This window comes from Lynx canadensis, chromosome B3 (assembly GCF_007474595.2).
Source record: "Lynx canadensis isolate LIC74 chromosome B3, mLynCan4.pri.v2, whole genome shotgun sequence".
In the NCBI taxonomy this organism is placed as follows: Eukaryota; Metazoa; Chordata; class Mammalia; order Carnivora; family Felidae; genus Lynx; species Lynx canadensis.
Genome location: NC_044308.2, coordinates 99,475,863 through 99,503,435, shown reverse-complemented (window position 1 = coordinate 99,503,435; position 27,573 = coordinate 99,475,863). Strand labels below are relative to the sequence as shown.

The window sequence follows — 27,573 nt, the reverse complement described above, 5'->3', positions numbered from 1 at the left end:
TATTGTCTCTGTAACAGTGCTGGGGGCTGGCATGTACCTCACCCACAAAAGAGGATGATTATATAGATACACAAACATAACAGTCAAAAAAAAAATCCACTTTCCTGAACTTTATTAAAGAAAAAGCAATGATGGTAAATCTCAAGAACAGAGTCAATTTTCTAGGATTCTTCTCTTGAAAATGTGACATTTGATTTCCAAACACATGCCAGAGTGTACATGGTTCCCAGTTGTACTAAGTACGTGAGAAGCTGACATCCTAAAACGTTCATCTTCCAACTTTCCCCAGTCTGTGGTCTGTCTTTGGATCAGCAATAATTGCCTGAACAGCTACTATGGCTTCATTAATTTTTGTCTGTAGCTCTCTGAGCTCTTCTATATGCAGCAATCGCAGAATTTGAGCAGCTTCATTAAGAACTGCATCTATTTTATAAGAAACACTGCATTAATCCGTATTCAAGACCATTTACTTGCCCATTTCTTCCCCCAAATAATCACCTGGTCTCTAAAAATAAGAGTTTGGATTAAAACAAAATCACTTACCTCCTGTGTCAAAACCAAGAATGTGTTTGTCTAAAGCAACAGGTAAGCCCTTAAAGACAAAATAAAACTTTATAGTTAAAAATCATGTTCTTTTCTCATCTGTAACTGAAAATCTATTTTATTAACCCTTTTAGCTGCAGTGGTGGGGGGCTGAGTGTTTTCTCTGTAGATTTGCCTTTTGATGAAATAATGGCCTCTACATGTAGTGGGAAGCTAGTTCTACCAACCATTCTCTCCTCTAAGACTAGGCATATAAAACACTAGCTCCTTTCACAGCTGTTCTGTCACTGATGCTGTGGAAGGACAGCTGAGCAGGGCCGCTGTTGTCCTATTTTAGCTACAATAAGCAGCACAGTACAGGGCAAATAGGTTTACTTTTAATATTTCTGAACACATTAATTTGTTTTTATACAAAATCTAAAATCTATATTAACTTTTTTCCAGCTAGTGTGATGTTTACCACATTACCTTTATAGAATTTAACTTTCAATAATAGTTCATTTGGAAGTTACTCTGAAGTCCTGGAAAACAAATGAACTTTAAACCATTTAGTTAACTGGTCAGTACCTACATACACATATGCCAAACATGGGGACTATAATGCCAACCTCCATGGAGTTCAGAGTAGCAACAAGGACAGACAGTCCAGACTTTCTGATTATACTATATAAAATCTATACTTTCAATGTTACAAATGCTAGGATGTCACTACTCAATTCTTACCTAATCTATTAAAGCAAATCTATCTAGGCTCCAAATACTTTAAAATAGCTAAATACATTATACAGGTGAAGAAATGGATATGTAAATTTAGCAAGCAAAGCAAGAAAGTAGAATTACATTGCCAGTCTTATTTTCGTTTTCTCTGCCAACAGACCACCAAGGAACAGCTAAACCCCTCAAGATGACCATATGCCCCAAATGCTAGTTATGGTTTATAAACAAGACTACTCACTATAAGAACCTCTCCACTGTATGTATACCTATAGCATGATACCTTCTGAGAGGACACTAAAGATTTGGAGCAGTGAAAATAAAATTGTACTTTGCAAAAAAGAGTAAAAAGAGTTGACTATGCCCTCATTTGCACTGCCTCCAAACAGAAGACATAGTTTTGCTGAACGAATGAATGAATGATTTTATTATGGTGGAACAATTTACTGTCTGTTCTACAGTGTGGGTGAAATAAGCTGATCTTTAATCCAATTTCCAGTGGCCCAATTCATACATAATTAATAAGCAATAAAGAGCCTTTAAAACAAACAGTGTCTTTCAGAGAGAACTACACTGCCCTGGCATTAATAACCTTTTAACACTGCTGGGCCTTACTAAAGATGGGATCAGAGGACAAAAGACACTGGGGGATTAGGGGAGACAAAAAAAGGACAAGAATCTAGAATGTTTATTGTGCCCAAGGCATTCAGTGCAGTATCTGTTCATAGCAAGAGGCATTATCAGACACCTGCTACTGCTAACCCTGAGGACATTCTCTGCACTGTCCCATAGTCAATGAGACTAGGGATTTTGGATTTCTCGTACAATTTATCTAAAATATCTCAGAATTAAGGGAAAAATTGTCACGGTGTATAGTTTTCAGCCTACAAAGCAGGACTGAAAGAGGACAGCTGCAGTCACCTGAACCTTGAAACTTACACTCTAATACAGCCTCCACACCCCTATGCCAGAATTCTCCTGGGCTAGCCAATGAGCTCATGCAGGCCTTCACACACAGACCTTTGTCCCCATCAACCGTTAAGAGCACTGGCTCTTGAATCAGACTATTTGAGCTCAACCGCTTACCAACTAGATGGTCTTAGGTAAGTTACTTTCTCCTAAGTGATGCCAGGAAATATGAATAAAGTGAGAAAAGATTTCTCTGAAGAAACAAAAGAGCAAGGACAGGATTTACTTCAAAGAAGAAAATTAGTAACAAAGACAAGGTGTGTCCTGTTTTCCAGCAATTCGTCAAAATAACCTGGTAAATTTTACAAGGTAAATTCTTTTAAATAACTGGGCATGTGCAGTGGTTTCTACTGGTGGACTGTGGATATGCTATTGGTAGCTGCTTTAAGGTATGAAGTGACGTAAATTTATTTTTCACTCAAAAATAGCTGTAATTTGCTTAAGAAGCAAATTCAATCCCACTGAAATAACCTATCCTTTCTCTGGACAGTTCAACCATAGTTTATCTTAAGCAGATACAAAGTGTAAACTCCTGACAACACTAGAAGAACCTTTCATTAGTGATCAATTTAGAATTTATTAAAAAAAATAGTACATACCTCTCTTGTTTGATTTGCTTTAGCAACTGCATCCTGAGTCAGGCGCTCCTGAACCAAAATGCGAATTGCCTAAGAAACCGAAAAATATTTTTTACTTTTTATTGGCTGTTCATCTCTTCTTCTGACTCTAGAGAATAAGGACACCTAGAGACTAATCAAGTTAGAATTAAAATTCCCTAATAAATTAAACAAAAACAAACTGCTATTAGAATGAACATTTTCACTTTTAATACTTTATAATGTGGAAAGATGCTCACAAAAATTAAATTTTTTTGAACAGGTAATTCATGTGTGTGAAAAATAAATTTTTAAAAAGGATACATGTTAAAAAAAAGGGGGGGGGGTTCTCCTTCCTACCCAAGCCTTAGCCATCCCTCCAGAAGACAATCAACGGAATGAACCAGACTGCTGTATATCCTTAAAAAGACTATTATAAGCATGCTCAAGCATAAATGCGCATACACACAAACTCTTGACAAAAAGAGTGGCATATCATACCTACTGTCCTTGATTTTTTAAATTATACTAAAACATTTTCAGATCTCTCATTCAAGGACTGGTTTTTTCCATCACCAAGGCATTTTATTATGGCAGACATAAGTGCATGCATACCCTACATATGCTTAAAAAATAAGTTTTAAGTGGAATTCTAGTAGATGCCAATTGTGACTTAAATGCAAAAACTGAAAAATTATTAATAATATAACAAGCCAAACACTACATTTAGAAAGAATCATTAAATCAATCTTCAATAATCAGTCCAGTTGCCAGTCAATATAGTGATTCTCACACTTGGCAAAGCTATGAAGATGTCTGCAATAGTGTCATGGATTATTTGAATGCTTCCAAACTTCCAAGACAAACAGGCAGCTTAGAATTTAAAAAGCTTTTGATTATAGCTGATTCATACTTTTTTGGGTTTTTAAAGTCTAATAAAAGCACCCCAAATATGCTAGTCTATTTGTCCTCTCATTCAGTTTATGATTAAAGGTGACATGACCACTGCAGAACTGTTCCAAAGCAATTTACATAATCGCCCAAGTAAGGAATAAAGAGCTAAATTTCAATAAAAACAACTTTTTGCCTTTTAGAGTTTTTATTTATGTATTCATTTAAGTAATCTCTACACCCAACATGGGGCTCGAACTCATGACCCCAACCAAGATCAGGAGTTGCATGCTCTGGGCGCCTGGGTGGCTCAGTTAGCTAAGCATCTAACTCTTGACCTCAACTCAAGTCATGATCTCAGTGGTTCGTGAGATCAAGCCCCACATCAGGTTCTGCACTGACAATGCAGTGCCTGCTTGGGATTTTCTCTCTCTCTCTCTTTCTCTCTCTCCCCCTCCCCTGCTCGCACATGCTCTCTCCTCTCAAAATAAATAAATACACATTAAAGAAAAATAAGAGTCACATGCTCGTCATAACCAACTGCGCCAGCCAGGTGCCCCAACGTTTTATCTCTTGGCAACCAATCTGAGTTGAGAAAATCTAAGTTAACGTTTAGATTTAGTAAAGAGAATTGTAATAATGTAGAAATAGTTTTTCTCTTGTTGGAAGTGTCATTTAATACATACAGTTTTAAAAAGAATAAATTATGGCTTAATCTCTTATGCGTACAACAGAATTTAATTATTCAATTTACTGCAAAGTAGAATAAGGTAATTTATATGTATTAGGTATGGTCAAAAGCTCTTTAATTTCTCATAAAATCAATAATAATTTCTAAAATAATTTCCAAGTCTGGAATGTTAAGTATCTTAAATACCACTCCCTTCCTCCCACCCCACCCCACTGTACTATCACAATTATGGGACCTAACTCTGCTGAAGTATATCTTTCCTCTTAGAAATAAGAGACCTCTTTTCAGATCACTGGGTTCCCTAACATGCAGGTATGAACTAAGTAGCCTACCTAGGATGGGGCACTGGGAAAAATAAAAACATTCATTCCTCAAAGAGATTCTGGGGCATATATTTTTGGCCAAATCCACCATTACCAATTTGGCATTTTCCATTATCTTAGTTGAGTACAGATCACAAATCTTTAAAAGGAATGATTAAGTAGAATTGGAAGATACAGGAAAAAGAATGGACCGCAAGGTGAGACCACAAGTGCCCAGATAAAATTCCTGGCTCTATCAATTTTTGTGTCATCTGGACATTATCTATTCTTTTGGTCTCAATTTCTTCATATACATATTAAAATTAAAGGATATCGGCATCTATCTCAGGACGATTGGGAGGACTGAATGAGATCTCCTTTGCCAAGGATTTAGCACAGTGGTAGGCACAAAGTAAACACTCTTTGATGTTAGCTGCTATTAGATAACCTAAAACAGATGAAATCTGCTTTAAGTCCCAAGTTCCTGTTATTTAACAATATATTTAAATAACACAGTTAATTTTTAGAAAATGAAATTTTTTTTTCTACATATAAGGTTTCTGTCAGGTATCAAGAATATGTGGGGCACCTGGGTAGCTCAGTGGGTTGGGCGTCCAACTTCAGCTCAGGTCATGATCTCATGGCTCATGGGTTTGAGCCCTGCATCTGGCTTTGTGCTGATAGCTCAGACCCTGGAGCCTGCTTCAGATTCTGTGTCTCCCTCTCTCTCTGCCCCTCCCCCGCTCATGCTCTGTCTCTCTCTTCTCAAAAATAAGTAAACATTAAGAAAATTTTTTTAAAGAATCAAGAATATGAAACTGACCTTAAGCATAACCAGGTAATCATCATGACGCTGAATCTGAAGAAGGTTAGCCAAAGCCATTACACCAGCCTTAAAATCTGGATTATTTACTGTAAAAGATAAAAAATGGAAACTTACAGCTCTATAAGCATGTTATTATAGATCTATGTGTAAGTATATAAACCTATAAAAAACATTTTTAATTTTCCAATAACAAAAAGCCTCTTAGTTTTTAAAAGTGCTGTTGATAAGAGCAGTGTAGGGACATCAACAATTAGGCTAACTGATGAGCTCAATGGGTTCTCTATTAATCAGCCACACTGAACAATCCAATATGACTAAATTAACTCCCGTTAGGTTTGTCCTGTAACATTTCCCAAAAGGCACACTTACTGTAGCAATTTTAAGAAACATTTCTTCCCAAAGCTATCAATTTTAAACTCAACTCCTTCAATTGATAATTTTCCCAAAACCTCTTCTCCAAGCAGCAGCTCTAGAGTCTGTCTAACCAGCTTATTAATTCATAAGAGTAGCTTGTGAATCATAGGTCACAATGAACCTGTCATGAATGAATACTTAAATTATTATAATGTAACTGGAATCTTCATACTTTTAAAAAGAAAATTTCTTAAAGGCACTTGGAATTTCAAATAATGAAAAATTTTAGTACTTGTCTCATGTCATTAGATTAGAAAAAATATTTTATGCATCCAGGAAGGCAAACAATCACCACCATGATTAAATACAAATCAAAACCTTCAAATTACTATGAACACATCAAAGAACAGCATTCTAACATTCAGCTATTCAACTGTAAGAGGAGGGAGAAAACACATTGTAAATGACAATAAAAAACATCATAGAAAATAAAGCATTCTTACTTTACTAAAACCAAGTAAACCCACACTTCTTCATTCTAGGAAGTAAAAAAACATTTATAGGACCAAAAATGCTGATGATCACTTTTATGCACTTATACACTTACCATCCAAATTGATCAATGGCTCTGCATTTTTAGCTGCATTGTCAGCATTTTTTGTATTATCAGGTACCAGGTCCTTGTATTTTTCAGCTGTAAACATAGGCAAAAATAGAATTTGTAGAACTGTTTTACTTAAGGTAAAACAAACACTGCTTACTGAATTTAAGCCAAACTGATTTATAAACATAACTCATCCAATCAAAATTATTTTTTTGCTATAAAATATCCATCAGAAGACAATGTGATGATAGCTTTCCGATTAAGCTAAAATGATTACTGGAATATCTATACAAATATCTTTTCATTAACATTTCCAAAAATAACACAATTCACACACCATCTAAATCTAAGGAGAGAAAGTGCTTTTACAGCTTGCTGAGAAACTTAACAGGGGTAGAAGAATGGGAGGAGTAAGTATAGGTTACATGACATTAGATACCACCTCACTAAAAATCTCTTCCCTAAGTCTTTTGAATGTCATATGTGGAATTCCAAAACCTTGCTTTCTCAAAAAACCAGCACATCAAGTACACCATCATGTACAAACCTAAACTGATTTAATGGAGATGTGAAATTCAGAATTCCAAAGGCAGGTTTCATGACTCTCACTTGATAAATCATTAACAATACTTAAAAAGAATTTACAAATGTAAGTATTTAATAGTAATTCACTAAACAAGTCCAAAGTGCCATCTTTGGTTACAGTGCTTCTATGATCTGTTAATGAAGCAAGAGGGAAAATAGAAGCATTCAAATCTAAGTCATACAGGAGTTAGCTCAAAAAAGCTCCCACTGGCCAAATGGAACGTGTAAACATCACATAATGACAAAAAAAGATTATGACCCACTGAGTAAAATAAGAATCCACATTATCTACACTAATTTATATAAACAAACATAAACTGGAGAAAAAGGAAGTCTCCTTTTTCTTTACCGTAAAAAGCCAACAAATAAATGTAGAACAAATGATGGAATCAGAAACACACTTCTGGCACTTATCATCAACATAATAAATGACTCAGACAAGAAAAATCAAATGGAGACCAAAGGTAGAGGTGTAGGGGCGCCTGGGTGGCTCAGTGGGTTAAGCATCTGCGCGCTCAGGTCATGATCTCACAGTTTGTGAGTTTGAGCCCAGCAACAGGCTCTGTGCTGACAGCTCAGAACCTGGAGCCTGCTTTGGATTCTGTGTCTCCCCTCCACCTGCCCCTCACCCATTTGCGCACGCACTCTCAAAAGTAAACAGGAAAAAATTTTTTTAAAAATTAAAAAATAAAGGTAGAAGTGTAGTTTGAGGAGTAAAAGCATACTGACATCATCTCCCCACAAGACACACATTATACAGGGGAAAATATTAACTTTACAGTGGACAAACCTCATCCAAGTGAACAGAACGTGACAAGTACGTGACTAGTACTGAGGCATATCACTAACTTAAAAGAATATATCACTTCTGTGCTATTCTTTTTTTTTTAATATTTATTTATTTTTGAGGGACAGAGACAGAGCGTGAGTGGGGGAGAGGGAGGGAGAGAGGGAGGGAAGGAAGGAGAGAGACAGAATCTGAATCAGGCTCTAGGCTCTGAGCTGGCAGCACAGAGCCCGACTCGAGGCTCGAACTCAAAAGCAGTGAGATCATGACCTGAGCCGAAGTTGGATGCTTAACCACTGAGCCACCCAGGCGCCCCTACTTCTGTGCTATTCTTAACAAAAGTACAAATCTTGAATCAACTTATGAAGAAATATCGAACAAACCCAAACTGAGTGACATTCTACAAAAAAATTGTCAGCATCATGAAGCACAAAAGTGACTGAGTAAATGTTGCAGATTAGGGGCACCTGGGTGGTTCAGTCAGTTAAGCCTCTGACTCTTGATTTCAACTCAGGTCATGATCTCATAGTTTGTGGGTTGGAGCCCGCCTCGGGCTCTACGCTGTCACCATGCAGAGCCTGCTTGGGATTTTCTCTTTCTCTCTGCCCCTCCCCCGCTGGCAACATGTATGTGCAATCAAAATAAATAAATAAACTTAAAAAAGTTCCAGAGTATAGGAGGCTAAACAGAATAGCTGAATGCAACATATGGTCCAGGATTTTTTTTTTTTTTTGCTATAAAGAACACTACTGAGACAACTGGAAAAATATAACAACTGTATGTAACAGTACTGAATCAAAGTTAATTTCCTGATTTTGATAACTATACTGTAATTATTGAAGGCAGTCTTTTTTAGCAAATGTGCGTTAAAGTAACGTAAGGGGAAAAGAATCATTTACAACTTATCAAATGGCTTAGAAAAAAATTACATATGTGTATTTGGGTAGGTAGAAAAGGATAAGGCAAATGAAGTAAAATGCTAACATTTTTTACATATGGATATGGGAAAATCCTTTGTACTATTTTGCAACTTCTGTAAATCTGAAATTATGTCAAAGAAGTTAAGAAGAATGCAACATATTAATGTAAAACAAAAGAACAACAGCACCCCCTACTGATAAGGGACAGTATTACTACTTTAACACTTTTCCAAAAATGGTCTGCAATTCTGAATTTTAAAATTAAACACTTGTTTTCTAGTTTAGACTTTTAATACACTTGATAAGTGTACTTAAAAGTTACAGTCAACTGTAGGACATTCACATGGCATCTACTGTTCTTGGGACCTACGTAACCTAAGTTGCAGTATTCTAAAAATGGGACAAATGAAATAAATAAGGGTAAAACAGAAATAAACAGATGTGACTACAATTTTACTTGGCAACAGCTGAGAAACACCTTGGAAAAGCTGGAGAAAATTTTGTCACAAATTAAGAGTTACTGTCAACCCAGAGCAGAACAGTTAAAGACTTTGCTAAAGACCCTAAAAATCAACTAATGCTACCAAGGCTTATGATTACATAAAGGGAGAGAATCACAAGTATTTTCTTCCTTTTTTTTTTTTTTTTAAGTTTATTTATTTATTTTTTTTAGTAATCTCTACACCCAACGTGGGCTCAAACTCATGACCCTGAGATCAAGAGTCACACACTCTTCCTACTGAGCCAGCCAGGTGCCCCACAAGTATTTTCTTCCTAAACTAAAATGGAAAGTAAAGACTCTTAGAGATTTCCTTAAGACTTCTGCCATAAGGCTTTTGAAATGTAAGTCTGAGGAAGCAGCAAAAAACAGCTGGTTGATGCTCTGTAGCAGTATACGTAAATACTCGTAACTTGCCAAACATTAAAGTTAATAAGCACATCTACTGTCTCCAAGAAACTATGTCAGATACCGTGGCAGATAAAATCATGACTGTTCCCCTGCCTTCCCACCTCCTCCCCTGCCCCGGCCCCAAGATGTCAATATCCCAATTCCTAAACCTAGGAGTATGTTGGGTTACATGGCAAAAGGAACTTTACAGATGTGTTTCAATTAAGGACCTTGAAATGGGAGAATTATACTGGATTATCCAGGTGGGCTCAATATAATCATAGCATCCTTGTAAGAGGGAGGCAGGAAGATCAGAGTCAGAGAAGATGTGGCAATGGAAGAGTCACAGAGAGATTTGAAGATGCTATGCTGCTAAATTTGAAGATAAGGGAGCCAGAATCAAGGAATGCAGGCGGCCTCTGGAAAGTGAAAAAGGCAAAGAAATGAATCTTCCCATAAAGCCTCCAAAAGGAACCAGCCCTGTGGACAAACTGACTTTAGTAAGACAGATGTTGGACTTCTAGCCTCCAAAACTGTAAGATAATAAATTGTGTCTTAAGTCACTGAATTTGTGGTAATCTGGTACAGCAGCAATAGGACGCTAATAGAGGTACAATGTAGGAAACAAAGCTGAGTATCAGCTTATAATCTGGTGGGGCAAATAAGACATATAAACAAAATGGAAAGGGGCGAATGACATAAAAGGTACACAAAGCATGAAGGTAAACGCTATGAAGGTTGAAGGGTGCCTGGTTGGCTCAGTCAGTTGAGCGTCCTACTTTGGCTCAGGCCACGATGTCAACAGTTCATGGGTTTGAGCCCCGTGTCGGGCTCTGTGCTGACAGCTCAGAGCCTGGAGCCTGCTTTGGATTCTGTGTCTCCTTCTCTCTCTGCCCCTCCCCCGCTCACGCTCTCTCTCTCAAAAATAAATAAATGGAAACAAATTAAAAAAAAAAGCTATGACAGTTGAGAGAAGGAAATATTCTTGCTAAGGTGGCAGTTGCGCTGGATCTTACAAGGATGAGTAGGATCTGGATGCATAGAGACAGACTGATATGGCATTCTGGTCAAGGAAGAGTGTAAGCAAAGAAATCTAAGGGAGAAAAAACAGATGTAAACAGGAAACAGCGCTCTTCTAGTTTGGGATGTCAAGTATGTGAATACTAATTGGGTACCAGTTATCAAAGGCCTTGAATACCAGGCCAAGGGAACCTGGAGTTCCTTTTGTAGAAAATGGGAAAGCAATGGTGTTCCTGAATATATAATAGTAACTGTTCTTTAGAAACAGAGCAAAGCATTCTAAAACACTTATGTTTCCAAAAGGAAGCCTGGTGGGTCATGAAGCTAATGGGAGAGGAGTCTGAAAGACACTACAATAATCTCAGCAGAAAGTGACAAGAGCCTGAGTCAGGGTTATAGCAGTGGGAATGGAAAAGAAAAGATCCACTGGACATCAGAAAAGGTGGATGGCGACAGGCTGGAAGGAAAAGGGAGACGACAAAGATCAAAAAGGCAAATGGAAGGACTGTAAGAGACAGTTGCATAAAAGAGAACAACATAAAATGCAGAGGATGGAGGTAAGGTAACTGGATGCTGCATTTAGATGTTGGTAGCCCTTTCAAAATGAAATGGTCTAATGAGAGGAAACAAATTTACTGGAATTTTTTTTTTTTTTACTACAGGTACTAATATTCAAAAGTTTCCAATAATATAAGTATATATAATAAAACAATATTAACAAAAGTAATAAACATATTACTACATAATAGGGCTACAGCACCTATTGGCATTAGATACATGTTTCAGTCTCTTGTGAAATTACCAGCTGCAAACAACAGTCTGAAATCCCATCAATTCTAGGATTCTAACAACAATTTAACACAAAAGGCTAAGGTGCAGACTGTGAAAGACAGCAAATTTACCAAAGTAATGTTACTTTGGGAGAAGACAATTACCAGGAGACACCATTCTAAATTCTAAAAGAAAAAATCTAAATACCAATAAAAGCGGCATCTGGGTGATTCAGTTGGTTAAGCTCTGATTCTTGATTTTGGCTCAGGTCATGATCTCACAGTTCATGAGTTCGAGCCCTGCATCAGACTCTGCACTGGCAGCAGGGAGCCTGCCGGGGATTCTCTCTCTCCTCTCTGTGCCCCTCTCCTGCTCTCTCTAAATAAAGAAATCTTTTAAAAAGTACCAATGAAAGACAGTTGCTTTCAATGCTTTATGATAATGAAGAGACTGTAATTTTTTAAAAGAAAACTCTTTCCTAGATAATTTGGGAGTTGCAGGGGTAAGAGCTAGACACAGAAGAATGGTTTCAAAAAGTAAATTTTTGAAAAGATGATAAAAAGGGAAATGAGGATGCGTAAAACCTACAATGCACCAAAGGTAAAACAATATAAGACAACGAAACTCAACTGGTAAGTTCCCTACATTTTGACATTCCTTTTGCTCCCACCTTTCCTCTCCCTCTCTGTGAAACACACATTCCCCACAAAACATACCATTATCTCCATATTCAAGTCTAACAGCTAAGCCAAGAAGCCAGTCAATTGCTTCTTGTCGATCTTGAATCTTGAAAGGACAGTTAACATCTCTGAGATACTGTGAAGAAAAAAATACCTGGTTTCATTATTACTGTAACATAGCAGAATCAAAAAATGGTAGTTGAAAGAGATCTTAGTTTGGATCTCTACAAATATAAACAACGTTTATATTACTAAATTGTTGATACAATTACTTACCCCAAAGGATGGAAACATGTACACGTACTACTTAAAAAAAAAAAAAAAAAAGTATTTCCATCTTGGTTTTCGCAATTTTTACTTTTGGAGATTCTAGGTAAAGCACCACTGGTCTAAAAACAACTTCCTTATTTTACAGATGAGGAAATATGGCCTAGATATTAACACCTGCTAGCAGTTACACGACTTAGATCTGGGACTTGAACCTAAACTTTCTGACTCCAGTTCTGAAAACACAGTTTAAAAACAACAACAACAACAACAAAACCCCAAAAACACTTTAAAAAGTGAACACTGTCCTTCAAATGGGTCTCTTAAGAGCTCAACATCTAATTTCAGGAACAATGCTATTTAGCCAAAACTTCTGCAACTCCCTTTTGGAAATCTTTTCAGGGTACTTGACAAATCAGTATTTTTTCACTAGAACTCATTTTCTAACCCAAAATTTTATCTCCCTGCTTTAAAGAAAACACTTCATTCACATGATTTGGTCATGATGCAAAAAACAAATCCACCTTAAAGTATAAAAAATTACCAGTATTAAAGATATTCAAAACATGTCTCATGATTTAAAAGTAATTCCAAAAGTTCTGAATATGTTTGAAACAATTAATTCATTATTCCAAAGAGACCAACTTGAAAGATAGTATCTGGATTGCAAGTTCCAACACACTTAAGTTATCTTACTTTACTGTCACTTCTAGGTGTTTTCCATTAGAAAAATTTTCATGTTCTTCAAATACCCTTCTGTGAAACTTTGTGTTGTCTTATACACATGAATGTGTCATGAGAGGTGACATATACAAATATAAAATCCTAACAACATACTTCCAAGTCTCAAACCTACCAAAAATTTCAAAAAAATAGTTTTTAAGAAAAAAGAAAATAGCAGTAGTAGCAATAATGCTAGGACAGGCAGGGGAAGTAATGAGCATACAGCACTTGCTATGGGCCAGTCACAGGTATATATCACTCACTAATAAGTGCCACTGCTATGGCATTGGCACTACGGTTATCCCTATTTATTAATGACAATATTGAGACACAGAAACCTTAACAAAATTTGCCTGTGGTCATAGAGCTAGTGTGTAACTTACACAATCCCTTAATACACAAAATCTCTGATTCTAAAGAGAAAAGTACCTAATCACTTTGCTGCGGCAAATGAAAAATTTACTTTTCATATTTTTAAAGGAAAATATCTTTTTCTTCAAAGTAATGAAGCTGATGAAAATGTTTAATGTAAGTAACGATACCAGGAAATATGATTTTTATTCTAATTTGGAAAAAATTCCTTTTTCTACAAAAATGTTACTACGATTAAACTAAGTCAATAGGAAAACTATTCTAGCTGCAAAAATAAGATATACACAGACCTTGTCAGGAATGTTTATAATGTACACAACAATGAACATCTACTATGTACATTAAATATAAGCCCAAACAAGACATAATCTTAGTTTGCAAGTAAGTCAATGTCTTAACATAATAAGTGCGTTATTCCTACCTTTTTAGTCTAATGTAAAAATTCTAATTTTGGCCACTTTTACCATTTACAGAATACATGTCACATTAAGAAACCTCACAGTGTTTCCAGACAAAACTATTGCTTTCTAATACTGAAAGTTTGGTAGGGAGAGATAATATAATTTGGTTTAAAAACAAACATGGAAAGAGAAAAGTTAAATCCTTGAAACCCAGCTTTCCTAATACTGATCATTATTATTTATTTTAAAAGCACAAAGTAATTTAAGCTCAACTGTCTTCATATACGTTTTAGAAAAGCTCTCTGTACTTTTATTCACTTTCTAATTCATTACCTTTTCAAAGAACTTGGGCCAGTCACTGCTGTGGATGTTCCTTAAATTACCTCTGTCTTCAATCTTGTAGTGCCTGATTTTCTGGTCTTCAAGCCAAACAATAAAGTTTCTAAATTCTGTTTCATCTGCAACAAAGGTATTTCATAAATCACTAGAAGCATTAGGAAAAAGCACTTCTTTCTCTACAAATAATTTTTTGACTCCAAAATAAGAAGTTAACTGAGCTGCTTAAAGTACAAGTTGGAAGTGCAGGATTTGGATGAACTGATTAAAAAACTGTTCAAGCCCTGGCCTGCATTCATATTCTAGCTGCAGACACTTGGTTGTGTGAACTTGGGCTGATCACCTTAAATTTTCTGTGCCTCAGACTGAGTATCAAAATGAGTGTAATAACAGCACTTACATCTTGGGGTTGTTATGAAGATTAAATAAATATGGATAAAAACAGTGTCTGGCACATATTTTTGCTATTTGTTAGTTATTATTCCAGTTCCTTTCAGGGAGGAAAGTGAGGGAGGACTGGGCAAAGTTAAATTTATAGCAAAGTAATAATAAAGTACAAGAAACTAAATGACAAAACAGAAAAACAGAAGATACTGACCACTGTTGTCATTTACTGTCATAAGTGCATACAAGAGAAAGTTCAATACATTTCATTTAATCCTCTCACTTTTTTGCGAAGGTAATATCCCCAATTTACAGATGAGAAAATTGTCCGAAGTTTGAAATCTAGATCTAAGCTCTGTTGCCACTGATCTTTTTATTTTTTTATTTAAAAAAAAAATTTTTTTTAACGTTTATTTATTTTTGAGACAGAGAGAGACAGAGCATGAACGGAGGAGGGTCAGAGAGAGGGAGACACAGAATCTGAAACAGGCTCCAGGTTCTGAGCTGTCAGCACAGAGCCCGACGCGGGGCTCGAACTCACGGACCGCGAGATCATGACCTGAGCCGAAGTCGGCCGCTTAACCGACTGAGCCACCCAGGCGCCCCGCCACTGATCTTTTTATTATTATTATTATTATTATTATTATTATTATTAAATAAAGGTAAAGAAAAAAAAACAAGATTCTATAAATTTATATGATTCTACAGGAGATTAACAAAATACACGCATACTGCTCAGAAATAATTTTCAATCTCAAACTCAGGCTTCCATTATTAGTCTTGAGAATTATACAATGGTCTTAGTACCCCTGGGCGGGGGTTATACTCTATGCTTTCAAACTTTTTACTCGACCACAGGTCAAAAACTCTGGAAGACGTAAGGAGTGGTGGGTAGTAGTTGATAACAGTAGGTAGCAGTGTTAATCCTCTCTAAAATTTTAATGCTGTGAAATCCCAGATACCTTTCCGTTTTACAATCCAACCCCCCTGATCATCTGCTATTAACTTTTTTGCACAAATCCACAAGCTTGTTACGTGTTTACCGTAACTCTGTCAGTCCTGCACTTCACTGTGCACTCTCTCGGATCTCAAACTGCTGGGTGGGCTCCGACCGTTCCCCACCCTCACCCTTGAGTTCCCAGCGGGCAATGAACTAGTCTTCAACTTACCACCTAACACAGATTTCAGCACTCTGCTTACGGTATCGCCCAGTCACCCGGAGAACCATGGAGTTGAAGGGCTAAGTTAGAAAGCGAATACTCCCTAGCGTGCTGAGGGTGTGGGTGGAAGGTGGTGGTTGGAGTTTAGCAAGTGTACAAAGTGGCAATGCCCAGGCAGGAATGGGTGAGGGGGCTCCCAAGCCAAGCACAGGCGGCGGAAAACAGAGGTGCTTGGCGGCCGGGAAAAGAGGGGCCAGAGGACCCCGGGGGGAAACAAGGCCGCGGAGGGTCCGGGTGCGGGAACTGAGGGAGCGGCAGCCGGCGGGGTCACAGACGCGCGTTCGGCCTCGGGACGCCGCCTCACCTTTGCAGTTGAAGCCAGCCGGGTTGTGGTAGTCGAGGGCCGTCAGCTTGCGTCGGAACATGGTCCCCGCGTCTCGCTCTGGTCCCCCGGGCTTCGGCCGGGAGAGGAGAGGCGAGGAGGACCAGGCGGCACAGGCACCGGCGACGCGGCGAGAGGGCGGGAAGGCGCCGGGACGCTCCGAAATGACGGCTGCCCTCACCAATCAGAGCTTAGGAACGGCGGAGCCGGGGAATGCCCACCAATGGCGGCTCCGACTGGGTAGGCGGGGCCACGTCGGGGCACGTCGGCGCTCAAATAAACTTTATTGTCAGCTTCCTGGTTGTACAATAGGCAGAAAGCTTCTGAGTAGCCACTTAGTTCTCACTTGTTTTCAAAGCCAGTTTCCTCTTGTTTTTCTCTCTTTCTTGATACAGCAGGCAGATAATATTAAGTGTAGAATTTCTACTGTGGCCTCTCCTCTCATTGGGCCATAGAATTACTTTCAGTGCATTCATTCATTCATTATTATATACCTCCCATGTATTAGGTGCTCTCTTACACTGCTAATTCAAAGATTCAGCAAGGTCCCTTTCAGACCCACAAGTAAACGTACAACGGTAACACTGTGTGACGGTTCCAGACATCGTCACCACCAGCTACGGAATTTCTGAAGCCAGAAACTGGGAGTCATCCTTTACTACCTTTCACCCTCAGTCACAGCATCCAGCAGGTCATCCATTCCTGCTGTTCTCTCACTGTCTCCAATCCCTCACCTCCTCCCAACCCCACTAATGCTACCTCAAATCAGGCTTTCATCATTTTTGCTTACTCTAATGGTAAGATTTCTCAGGGTCAGTCTTGCCCTCTCCAATCCATCCACACCCCACTCCCACAGCAACCATAGTGATTTTCAAAGACAAAAACCTGTTGATAATTTTTTAATGCATCTTTTAGTGATTCTCTGTTGCCTTTGGAAATAATCAAAACTTCTTGTCTTTAAGACTGGTCCAGTCTCTATCTGCTTTCAGACACTGGGGAGACAGCAGTGAGCAAGACAGACCAGGCCCCCACTTTCATAAAGTTTAAAAGGCTAATGAGGGAAGACAAACAATAAACAGATAAACAAGTAGGAACTGTGGCTTGAAGATGGCAAGGAGTTTACCGGGCAGTCATTTGTCAGGAGGCAAATGAACAAAAGCAAGGAGTGAGCAGTAGCATGATCTGGAGGGTCTAGAACTTCTAGGGTCTGGAGGGTAGGAGAGAATGACAGCTGATATGACAGTGGAAAGAGGTGGGGGCCTGATCACGAAAGGCCTTTCATGCCGTGCAAAGAGGACCTGTTGAAGTTCTTGGGGGGTAAGCCAACTATACATGTTTCATTTCATTTCAACATATTATTATTAAACACTGTATTAGCATTTGTGGGGCATACACATAAGATATTTTCAGGAAGTTTAATAGCCATGATAGACATGTAAATAAATACTTCTAATCTAGAGTTAGAAAGTGATAGCTAATGGGAAATACAAAGTGTGCTGTCAGATTAAAAAACAGCTTTCCCTTGTTCCCTGAAAGTAGAGCGTTCCTATGAAAACTTTCATAAACTAGAAGTGGTATAAGCAAAGAAGCAATTACCATTAACTTATATGGAAAAATTCCAAGTGTCCCAGGCCCCAAATATGACCTCTCTCAGGCTTTTCTAATACCTTAAAGCGCATCTCGCTAATGAATGCACAAAATAAATCAAAATAAAGCACAGATGCTCACAGATACAGTTCAAAGCTCTGAGGCTTGATGCTGAGATGCTGAGTGTGGTTCCTGGGGAAGGGGGGTTGGCGGTGCTTTGCCTGCTGCTTCAGGGGCTGCTGCCTGTATAACGGCTTGCTGCAAAACGTATGTTGCACACTATTTTTGCTTTCCCCTTTCATTGTAAAAGCAAAAATCCTCTTCAGGCTTCTTTCAGTTAGCAAAAAGAGGTACCAATGGTTTTCTGGTTTGTTTGTTTGTTTGTTTTTTGAAAAGTCAAGTGGCATAATGCAAACTTTTAAAAAGCAGCAGATACCTGTACAGCTTTAAGGAGGCACTGTGAGACAATCTATATTTTCCAATTAAGATGCTTCAAGAGTGAATCAAGAAACCCAGTTTCAAGAGTGTCTTGCCTTTCATAAAATTTGATCAAAGCTGAAGCTATAAGTATATACTGTGGTGCATGCTAGGTGTATAATTAATGAAATACTGGCGAAAAAATAATAAGAAAAAATTAACCAGACGAGGAAGGGAAAATAATAAAGGAATGGTTACATGCAGTTGCAAATAATGCATTCCTTTATTTTTTTTAATGTTTATTTATTTTTGAGAGAGACAGAGTGCATGTGCACAAGCGGGGAGGAGCCAAGAGAGAGGGAGACACAGAATCTGAAGCAGGCTCCAGGCTCTGAGCTGTCAGCACAGAGCCCGATGTGGGGCTCGAACCCATGAACTGTGAGATCATGACCTGAGACAAAGTTGGACGCCTAACCAACTGAGCCACCAGTTGCCCCTGCGTTTCTTTAAAAAGTGGAGAAAAGCAGCTCTTAAAATTTGTTTTCTGGAATTGACCCTTTAATGCAAAACAAACAAACAAACAAAGCCACTTGAACTTGTCTATTTAGGACCCTACGTTTCCAGCCATTTGGAACTGTCACTGGTCATCAGCCTCAGCCACCCCCAGGCATGGTTAGGTTGGAAGAGGATTCAGACTCACAGAATGCTGAAGGGACCCACCAGACTTGAAGTATGGGATAAAGCTAATCTTGGGAAGGAAGTATTATAGGTTATAAGCATTCAATCTCTTTTTCACAAAAATATCTTTTGTCTTTTTTTCCTGAATTGGAAGGCCTCCTTTGGCCATTCTTGAATGAAATGTCCAATAGGAAGTGAATTATAGACAATTTCATCTCTAAAGACTAAGTCCTCTATGCTTTAAGGAGAGACCAACTCTTCCCATCAAATGACCCAAACTCCAATCTAATAGGTGATCACAGCTTTGATGGGTCATGAATCCATCTGTTTAATTATTCAACAAAGCTGTTAAGTGTCACCTGTGTGCCTGGCTGTCTTCAGGCACTTTGGATGCATCTGTGAAGTTAAACGCAGAAACTTCTGCCCTCAGACAACTTGCCATCCAGCAAGGGAAGACAAACAATATTATTATAAATAATGACATTATTTAGTATTTTAGAAGGTGTAAGTCCTATGGGAAATCATAATGAGATAGGCGGAGTGTGGGGTAAAGGTGGGAACTGGGGACCATAGGGGGAGTGGGGAATGATGCAGGTGGCAGTTTTAAACAGGATGGTCAGGTTAGGCCTCATTGAGAAAGTGAAATGCAGAGACTTGAAGGAGGTAAGGGAGTTAGCCACATGAGTAAATGGATGACGACAGTTCTAGATCAAGCATTTGGTACAAATGAGACATAAGAAGTGCTTATATATTTTTACATAGTTGAAAAATCAAAAGAAGAACAGTATTTCATGACACAGGGAAGTTACATGAAATTCAGATTTCAGTGTCCATAAATAAAGTGGTAATGGAACCCAGCCACACCCATTTGCTTACTGGCTGCTTAGGTGCTACAAGGGTAGAGTTAGGTAGTTGCAACAGAGAGCACATGGTCCACGGACCCTAAAATATTTGCAAGAGTTTATATGGTTTCATCAATGCAGAGGTGACAGTGTCACCACTATTACCAGGCCAACACGTTATCAAGTAAGACGACAAATCAGAGATACAGGTTGTTCTTTGAAGATTATTTTCGCAACATTTCTTCACATCTTAGCTGTTTTACTAGACCCCTTTGTTCAAATTATTCTTCCAAAGACAGTGGGAGAACAAGTTGGTAACACTTAGGCATGCCTGCAGAAGTCTCTATATTGCATAGAAAACAAGATTGATGTTCTAATGAATGTTATCAATTTAACACCCCATTAAATCAGCTCTTTTTTAAGAAGTTGTAAATGTAGAGGGGTCTTTCTTCTTCAGAGCCTACTGAAGAAAAACATCTCCTCCATCTCTTTATGAGACCCTTTTTGTTAATTATGAAGACTTGCTTTTTTTTTTCTTCTTAATTTAGGTCAGGCACTGGAATTTCATGATGTAGCACAAAAAGCAACAAGCAAGCCAGTAGAGCTCGATTTTAATAGTAGAAACAGAATAGGAATAAATAGGAATTTCCTTAGTCATACAAGGATCATGAATAAAAGCTTCCATATTTGGTATAGTAGGGGAAAAGCTTGCTCTCTTGATAATGAAAACAACAAAGAGAAGGCAGAGCCAAGAGGTTGAGAAAGGCAATTTCTGAAAATGTCTTATGAGGCCCCAGACCCAGCTCTTCAGATATGTAAGCCAATAAATTCCTTTTGATACTTGAGCCAGGTTGTGTTGGGTTTTGTCACTTACAACTGAAAAAGTCCCAGGGTGCCTGATTTGGTTCAGTCGGTAGAGCATGTGACTCTTGATCTCAGGGTTGTGAGCTTGAGCCCCACGTTGGGTACAGACATTACTTAAAAAGAAAATCTTAAAAAAAAAAAACAAAAAACTGAAATAGTCCTGACACGAGGACAGATTCCAGAAAGAGTTAAAAGAAATGGTCCACAGAGTTGGTGGGACTCAAGGTGGAATAAGAAGGAGATGGATGGCTTAAAGGTGACCTTGGGAATGTCTCACATGAGAGATTTGAAGAACAGTGGCTGCAGACATAGAAACAGGAGCACTGGTAGCAGCGAACCAGATGGGGAGGCTCAGGAATCAAGTCCAGGAATCAAGTTCAATTGGAGTTTTAGGTGATGGTAGGTGTAGCTCATGTAGGAAACCCCCTAAATGCCACTTTGACATAAAACTTATTTTCAGCTGAAAGCAATTAGAAGCAGCAAACCTAGCAAAATCTCTCCCTTTTGGGCCTAAAGACAGGGTATGAGTCTTCCTTTTCCTAGAGATAGACTCTTACCAGCCCAGAGATGCATTGGAGGAATCTGCAAACGAACCTTACTCTGTTTGTTCTTCTCATACATTTACCTTCCCAGTTCTCTGCCCTTGGAGACTAAAACTCTTTGGTCCTATCATTTCTTTACAAATGTATCGTTCTTTGTTAAAGATGCTACATCAGCTCAATTCTAAACCTCCATTTTGAGTTACTTCTGGTTTGGTTTTCTGCTGTGTGATGTGCACCACAGGCATGAATACAGGCGTATCTTGAAGGTATTGCACGTTCGGTTCCAGACTACAGCAGTAAAGCAAATATCACAACAAAGTGAATATCACAATAAAATGAGTCAAATGAATTTTTTTTATTTCCCAGTGCACGTATAAGTTATGTTTATACTATAGTCTATTATGTGGTAGCATTATGTCTAAAACAATGTATAATCTTATTTAAAAAATATTTTATTGCTAAAAAAATGCTAACCACCAACTGAGCTTTCATTAAATCACACTTTTTTTTTTTTTTTTTTTTGCTAGTGTAGGGTCTTGCCTCAGCATTGATGGCTGCTGACTGATCAGGGTGGTAATTGGTGGCAATTTCTTAAAATAAGATGGCGGTGAACTTGGCTGCATTGACTGACTCTTCTTTCACAAATGATTTCTCCTGTAGCCTGCTTGCTGTTTGACAGCATTTTATCTACATTAGAACTTCTCTCAAAACTGCAGTCAGTCTTCTCAAACCCTGCTCCTGTTTTATCAACTAAGTTTATGTCATATTATAATCCTCTGTTATTTCCCCAATCTTCAAAGCGTCTTCACCAGGAATAGATTACAACCAGCCTCTGCTAGCTTCAAACGTTTCTTAGGCACTTCCTCCCCTCTCTCAGCCTTCGTAGAGCTGAAGAGAGTGAGGGCCTTGCTCTGCATTAGGCTTTGGCTTAGGGGAATGTTGTGGCTGTTTGGATCTTCCATTCAGACCACTAAACCTCTCTCCCCATCAGCAACAAAACCGTTTTTGCTTTCTTACCATCCATGTGTTCACTGGAGTGGCACTTTTAATTTCCTTCAAGACCTTTTCCTTTGCATTCACAACTTGGCTAACTGGGGAGGGAGGCCTAGCTTTCAGCCCATCTCTGCTTTCAACATGCCTTCCTTCTCACTAAGCTTAACCATTTCCAGCTTTTGATTGAAAGTGGGAGATGTGCAACTCTTTCCTTTCACTGGAACACCGCGAGGCCATTGTGGGGTTATTTTTGGCCTAATTTTAATATCGTTGTTTCTCAGGGACTAGGGAGACCCGAGGAGAGGGAGAGAGACGGGCAAACAGCGGGTCGGTGGAACAGTCAGAACACAAACAGTGTTTATCAATTGAGTTTGCCCTCTTATATGGGCATAGTTCGTGGTGCCCCCAAACAATTAGTGACATCGGTGATCACTGACCACAGATCACCGTAACAAATATAATAGTAACTTTAAAATTTTTGAAATACTGTGAGAATTACCAGACTGTGACCCAGAGACATGAAGTGAACAAATGCAGTTGGTAAAAATCGTGCTGGTAGACTCGTTTGATGCAGGGTTTTCACAAACCTTCAATTTTGGTCAAAATGCAGTATCTGAGCAGCGCAGTAAAACAAGGTATCCCTGTAAACTGTTTTTCTCCTGTTAATCTCTCTTTTTTGTTACCGGGGTCTCGGCCAAGAACTCAGAAGGTACAGGGAAAAGTGGGTCTTCTCTCATGCACCTGTAAACATCCCGAGACTCAGGACTGAGTTTGAGTGAGTGGCCCAGACTAGAGATGTCAACAGGGAGCCACCTGCATCAAGGTCCTCTGGGTCAAGGTGTAGCTGAAACCACAAGGATGAGCTTCCTGAGAAGCCATGGAAAGAAAAGAGGGGTGATGACTGTGTCTCAGGAAACCCTGGTATTGCCATTTGAGTGGGTAGGAGAAGAGTCATGGAAACGTTTTCACGGAAAAGTGGTTGGAAGGATCAATGCAACAGGGAGTATCTTGTGTCCCAAAAGGCAGAGAGGAGAGGGTTTGGAGAGGCATGGCAGGGGGGCAGGGCAATAGAGAACAACATTTGGGTGATAGAATTCTGTGGAGGCTTCTCCTAAAAATTATTAAAAAGTCCCCTTTGAGGGCTTGAAAGCAGGTAACAAAGGGAGAGATTATGAACGTATGTATTAACTCACATACAGTTGAATTTAGATAATATGTTTTACAGACTCTGGTTGATACTCCTCTTCCCTCTCCTCACCCCAGCGAGCCCTCAGGCAGATTTGCTAACCCTCTGAGACACCCACAAAGGCTGGGCGATTTCCCTTTTTTCAAATTTCTGAGAACTGGTCTTTGTCCAGGATGCTGGGAGTTGGCCCCGGGATCCTGGTAGTTTCTCAAAGGATCTGTGATCATCTTGTAGAAGGCATTGTCCTATTGGGTAGGCTCCAAATACAGGCTTCACTTCGGGACCAGCCTTCCCAGGTACCTCCCCACACACCACCAGCACTGGAACTCAGCCTGCAAGCTATAAAGAAGGAGGGGGACAGTGAACTCCTCCAGATCTGCCCTGATCTCACACTGGCTCTCAGATATGAGGACATGTTAGGGAAAATTCTATTTTGATGCAGGAACACAGGAGTGTCTCCCTTTTGCTTCAAAGTGTCACAGAATTACTCTGTGCTCAAATGACATTCAGGTGCATAAGCCAGTAAATTCCTTTTGGTGCCTGAGCCAGGTTGGGTTGGATTTTGTCAAATTAAGGCAATTTAGGATGAAGTCCGTCCTGGGTGTGGGTCAAGAACATTCATTCATTCAGTAGATATTTATTGAGCACCTGTTATGTACCATGCTAGACGCTTGAGATATAGTGATGAAGACAGACCTGATGCTTGCTTCCATGGTGTTTACAGCCCAATAGGTAGTCGGGGGGGGGGGTTCTTGGAGGAGGTGTCATTTAGGCTAAGTCAGAGAATAGGAGCCATTATTAGATGTAACAGTGAGGGGGAAAACCAGAAACCAGTGTGAGCACAAAGGCCATTCGGTAGGAGGGTCACGATACTGTGCAACTGAAGGCACCCCAGAGTGTGGTAGGAAGGCAGTGAGCAGGGCGGGTGGGGGGTTGGTGTTCAGGGAGGAGGAAATGAGGACAGGGGAAGGGCAGGTGACAAATACTCTCTCTGTGGCTGCACTCTAGCCAGGGTGCTCAGAGTCGTCTTCTCGACTAGCCTTCACCCTTGGTCTGTAAAGACAAACACTAACCTAGCTTCTAACAGCTCACAGCCACAGATGACAACAGCTCTCCCTTAAAGTACCTGCCTGAGAAAACGCAAAGCTGTCAAAAAACTTTCCTGTTTATCCCTGAGCCATCACCTGAGGATCGGGCCCCCACCTCTCAGTTCCATGGGAGGATACAATCCTAATTTGGATCATGCCAGCTAGCAGACACAGCTGGCCTAATCACATTTATACCAAAAAGCTCTTTGCCATCTTTCACTTCCCTGACTGTCCTAAGACCCCGTTTGCTCCCTCTCCCTACTCCTTCATTGGCCCATTCACCTCTACGGATCCAGCTTAAGTTCAGTTCAGGATGGACTCTTGTTTCCTACTGTAGTAGTTATGGCTGGTCAAAATGTGTCCTTACCACTTTAACTAGTGTCCAGCATTGTTTGTCTTTGACTCAGGCCAGCAGGGCCTTGGAGGCCATGGTGAGAAGTCTGGGTTTTATTCTAAGTGCAACAAAAAGTCATTGAAGGCTTTAAACTGGGGGTGGCAAGCTGTGACTGGGGTTTTAAGATCCCTCTGGCTACTGTGTGAACAGAATATAGTTGGAAAAGAGTAAGGAAGCTGGAGGCCGCTTAGAAGGCCGCTTAGGAGGCCGCCGCGGGGGTGGGATGAATGTCGAAGCCGTGCACAGTATCTACTACATCATAAAGTATCGAGAGGGGATTCGCTGTTGCAAATTACCCTCTGCTCTCTTTCAGTCATCATTGTGGGTGACTGAGAGTCATCCCCATGAACTATCTGCTTTCATATCTTCTTATTACTTCGCATTGCTGGCAGAGCTCGATAGCCATTTGGGTAGTTTTTCAATTATAGAAAAATAAATTCTAAGGCTGAGAGAAAGAGAACATTAGAAAGAAAGGGAGAAATCCAGCCCGTGATCAGTCAGGAGACATATTTCCCAGCTCTCCCACTGTGACTCTTAATTCAAAGAGATTTTCCTATTTGCCAATGAGAGGCCGGTCCCAATTCCTCTCCTGCGCTCAGGAAAAGCACGGGAATTTCCCTCAATGCTTTTTCTTTTACAAAGCTGCCTGGAAAATGTTGGAAATGTGCTACTACACTGGGGTTTAATAATGAAGATAAAGAGCAAAATGTTTCCTCTAACACTTGAACTCTCTTTATTTTTCACGTTTGCTGGGTCATTCCTTCTTTAGTTTTGGCAAATGAGAACAGCAGCCTCATGGGGATTTAGTGTTCAGTACCTAATATTCCATGCTGGGCACGGGTGTCAGCAAGAAAAAGCAATCTCTGCCATCCTTTCCTCTCTAGCTGAAATCAGGCAGTCTCCTGGACGGCCTTGCTGGAACCTGAGACCTGACCTCATTGGTCCCGCTAATGACTGTGTAGGAATAATTTAGGTTGTTAATGAGGGTCTGAGTTATTTCCCCCGTGAGCCCAGCTTTCTGGCAGCAGCTGTCATTTTCACACCCTCACAACACAGTCAGGAAATCTTTGGAATTTCATTTTCATAAAAACCATAGATTTGCTTTTGATGTGGGTCTCTTCAAGGGTGCCCCTGGGAAATAAAGCAGGTCCCAGCTTGTCCACTCCAAGCACCGCTAGAGAAATTGAAATAAAAATAGTCCACAAATGTGAACCTGATTTCTGCTTTGCGCCTCCTTCCTACACATGGGAGAAGCTAAGTCACAGTCAGGGATGATCTCTTTCTCTAGGAATTGCACCTAACTTTGGGGGGAAATTCTGAAATGCCAAGGAATGAGTGGCAGGTGGCAGATGGGTGCAGTGTCCTTATTGACCTCCCCTGGCATCCCCTGGGATGTTCTCATTTCTGTCCAGTCTTTGTTGGTGCACAGGTCACTGCTGTGCCTGCCTCATGCCCACTGCCGGGTGGGTCTCCAGGTTCTCGGTGCTGCCCTCAGTTATTCGGGAACACGCCATGGCTTCTGGATCGTCCAAGTGACAGAAACTCCATTTCCATGGCCTCTGGGACCCCTGGGACTGCAGCACTGATCCCCTGCCACAGCCTATGAAACAGAGCAATGCAGCCCTATCTTCCTACATTGAAGATTACAGTTGGTGGTGCACGTGCAGCCCTCAGATGGGTTTTGTTTGATATGTACTAATTGATGAAAAAGATTAAAAATTAGAGCCATCATATTAATCAGAAAATTTTGCATATTTCAGATCCTTCTCCCATCCTTTTCTGTCTCTCTGCTTTCTCTGAGCCTACAAATAGGCTTAAAACACTTTAAAAACAAAAACAGGGGCGCCTGGGTGGCTCAGTCGGTTAAGCCTCCGACTTCAGCTCAGGTCACGATCTCACGGTCCGTGAGTTCGAGCCCCACGTCGGGCTCTGGGCTGATGGCTCAGAGCCTGGAGCCTGCTTCCGATTCTGTGTCTCCCTCTCTCTCTGCCCCTCCCCCGTTCATGCTCTGTCTCTCTCTGTCTCAAAAATAAATAAACGTTAAAAAAAATTTTTTTTTAAAACAAAACAAAAACATTCCTGGGGCACCTGATGGCTCATTTGACTGAGCATCTGACTTCAGCTCAGGTCATGATCTCGTGGTTCCTGAGTTCAAGCCCCACCTCAGGCTCTGTGCTGAAGCTTGGAGCCTGCTTCAGATTCTCTGTCTCCCTCTCTCTCTGCCCCTCCTCTGCTCGCACTCTGCCTCTCTCTTAAAAATAGACAAACATTAAAAAAAAAATTCCCCACAATATGCCTCGATGTACCACTTCAAGCTTACTTTTCCAGTTCTGCTTCACATGTTACACCGTATGGCACTAAAGACTCAACACTTCCTAAACCCTAGTGTTTCTCAAACTATGGTGAAGGACCAACTTTTAAATTTCCAATCTATCCCAGATCAATACTTTTGTAAAATAAAAATGTAACACAGAAAACTGACATTAAAAACATACAAATACAAGCTCAATTGATGATTCTTAGTTTGATCAGAAATAAAATTACTGTATAAGCTTATTTATTTTTTGAGTTTATTTCCTTTTATTTATTTTTTAAATATATTTATTTATTTTGGGGAAAGCACAAGCAGGGGAGAAGCAAAGAGAGGGGGAAAGAGGATCCCAACCAGGCTCTGTGCTGACAGGCTGACAGCAGCAAGCTGGACATGGGGCTTGAACTTACAAACCATGAGATCATGACCTGAGCTGAAGTTGGATGTTCAACTGACTGAGCCACACAGGTGCCCCCAAATTTGTTTATTTTGGAGAGAGACAGA

General features: G+C 39.8%; 1 protein-coding gene across 1 annotated transcript; it reads right to left on the bottom strand.

Annotated features, from left to right (window-relative positions):
• Positions 1 to 95: 95 nt before the first annotated feature.
• RTRAF (RNA transcription, translation and transport factor) lies at positions 96 to 16,304 on the bottom strand. The gene is made up of 8 exons (XM_030319097.1): positions 16,150 to 16,304; positions 14,239 to 14,363; positions 12,179 to 12,278; positions 6,494 to 6,580; positions 5,530 to 5,618; positions 2,826 to 2,894; positions 544 to 592; positions 96 to 423 (listed from the first exon to the last, which is right to left on the bottom strand). Exons 1-8 carry the CDS (start codon positions 16,208 to 16,210, stop codon positions 269 to 271), a joined length of 735 nt encoding a protein of 244 aa, XP_030174957.1. The 5' UTR covers positions 16,211 to 16,304; the 3' UTR covers positions 96 to 268.
• Between the last annotated feature and the right edge of the window lie 11,269 nt (positions 16,305 to 27,573).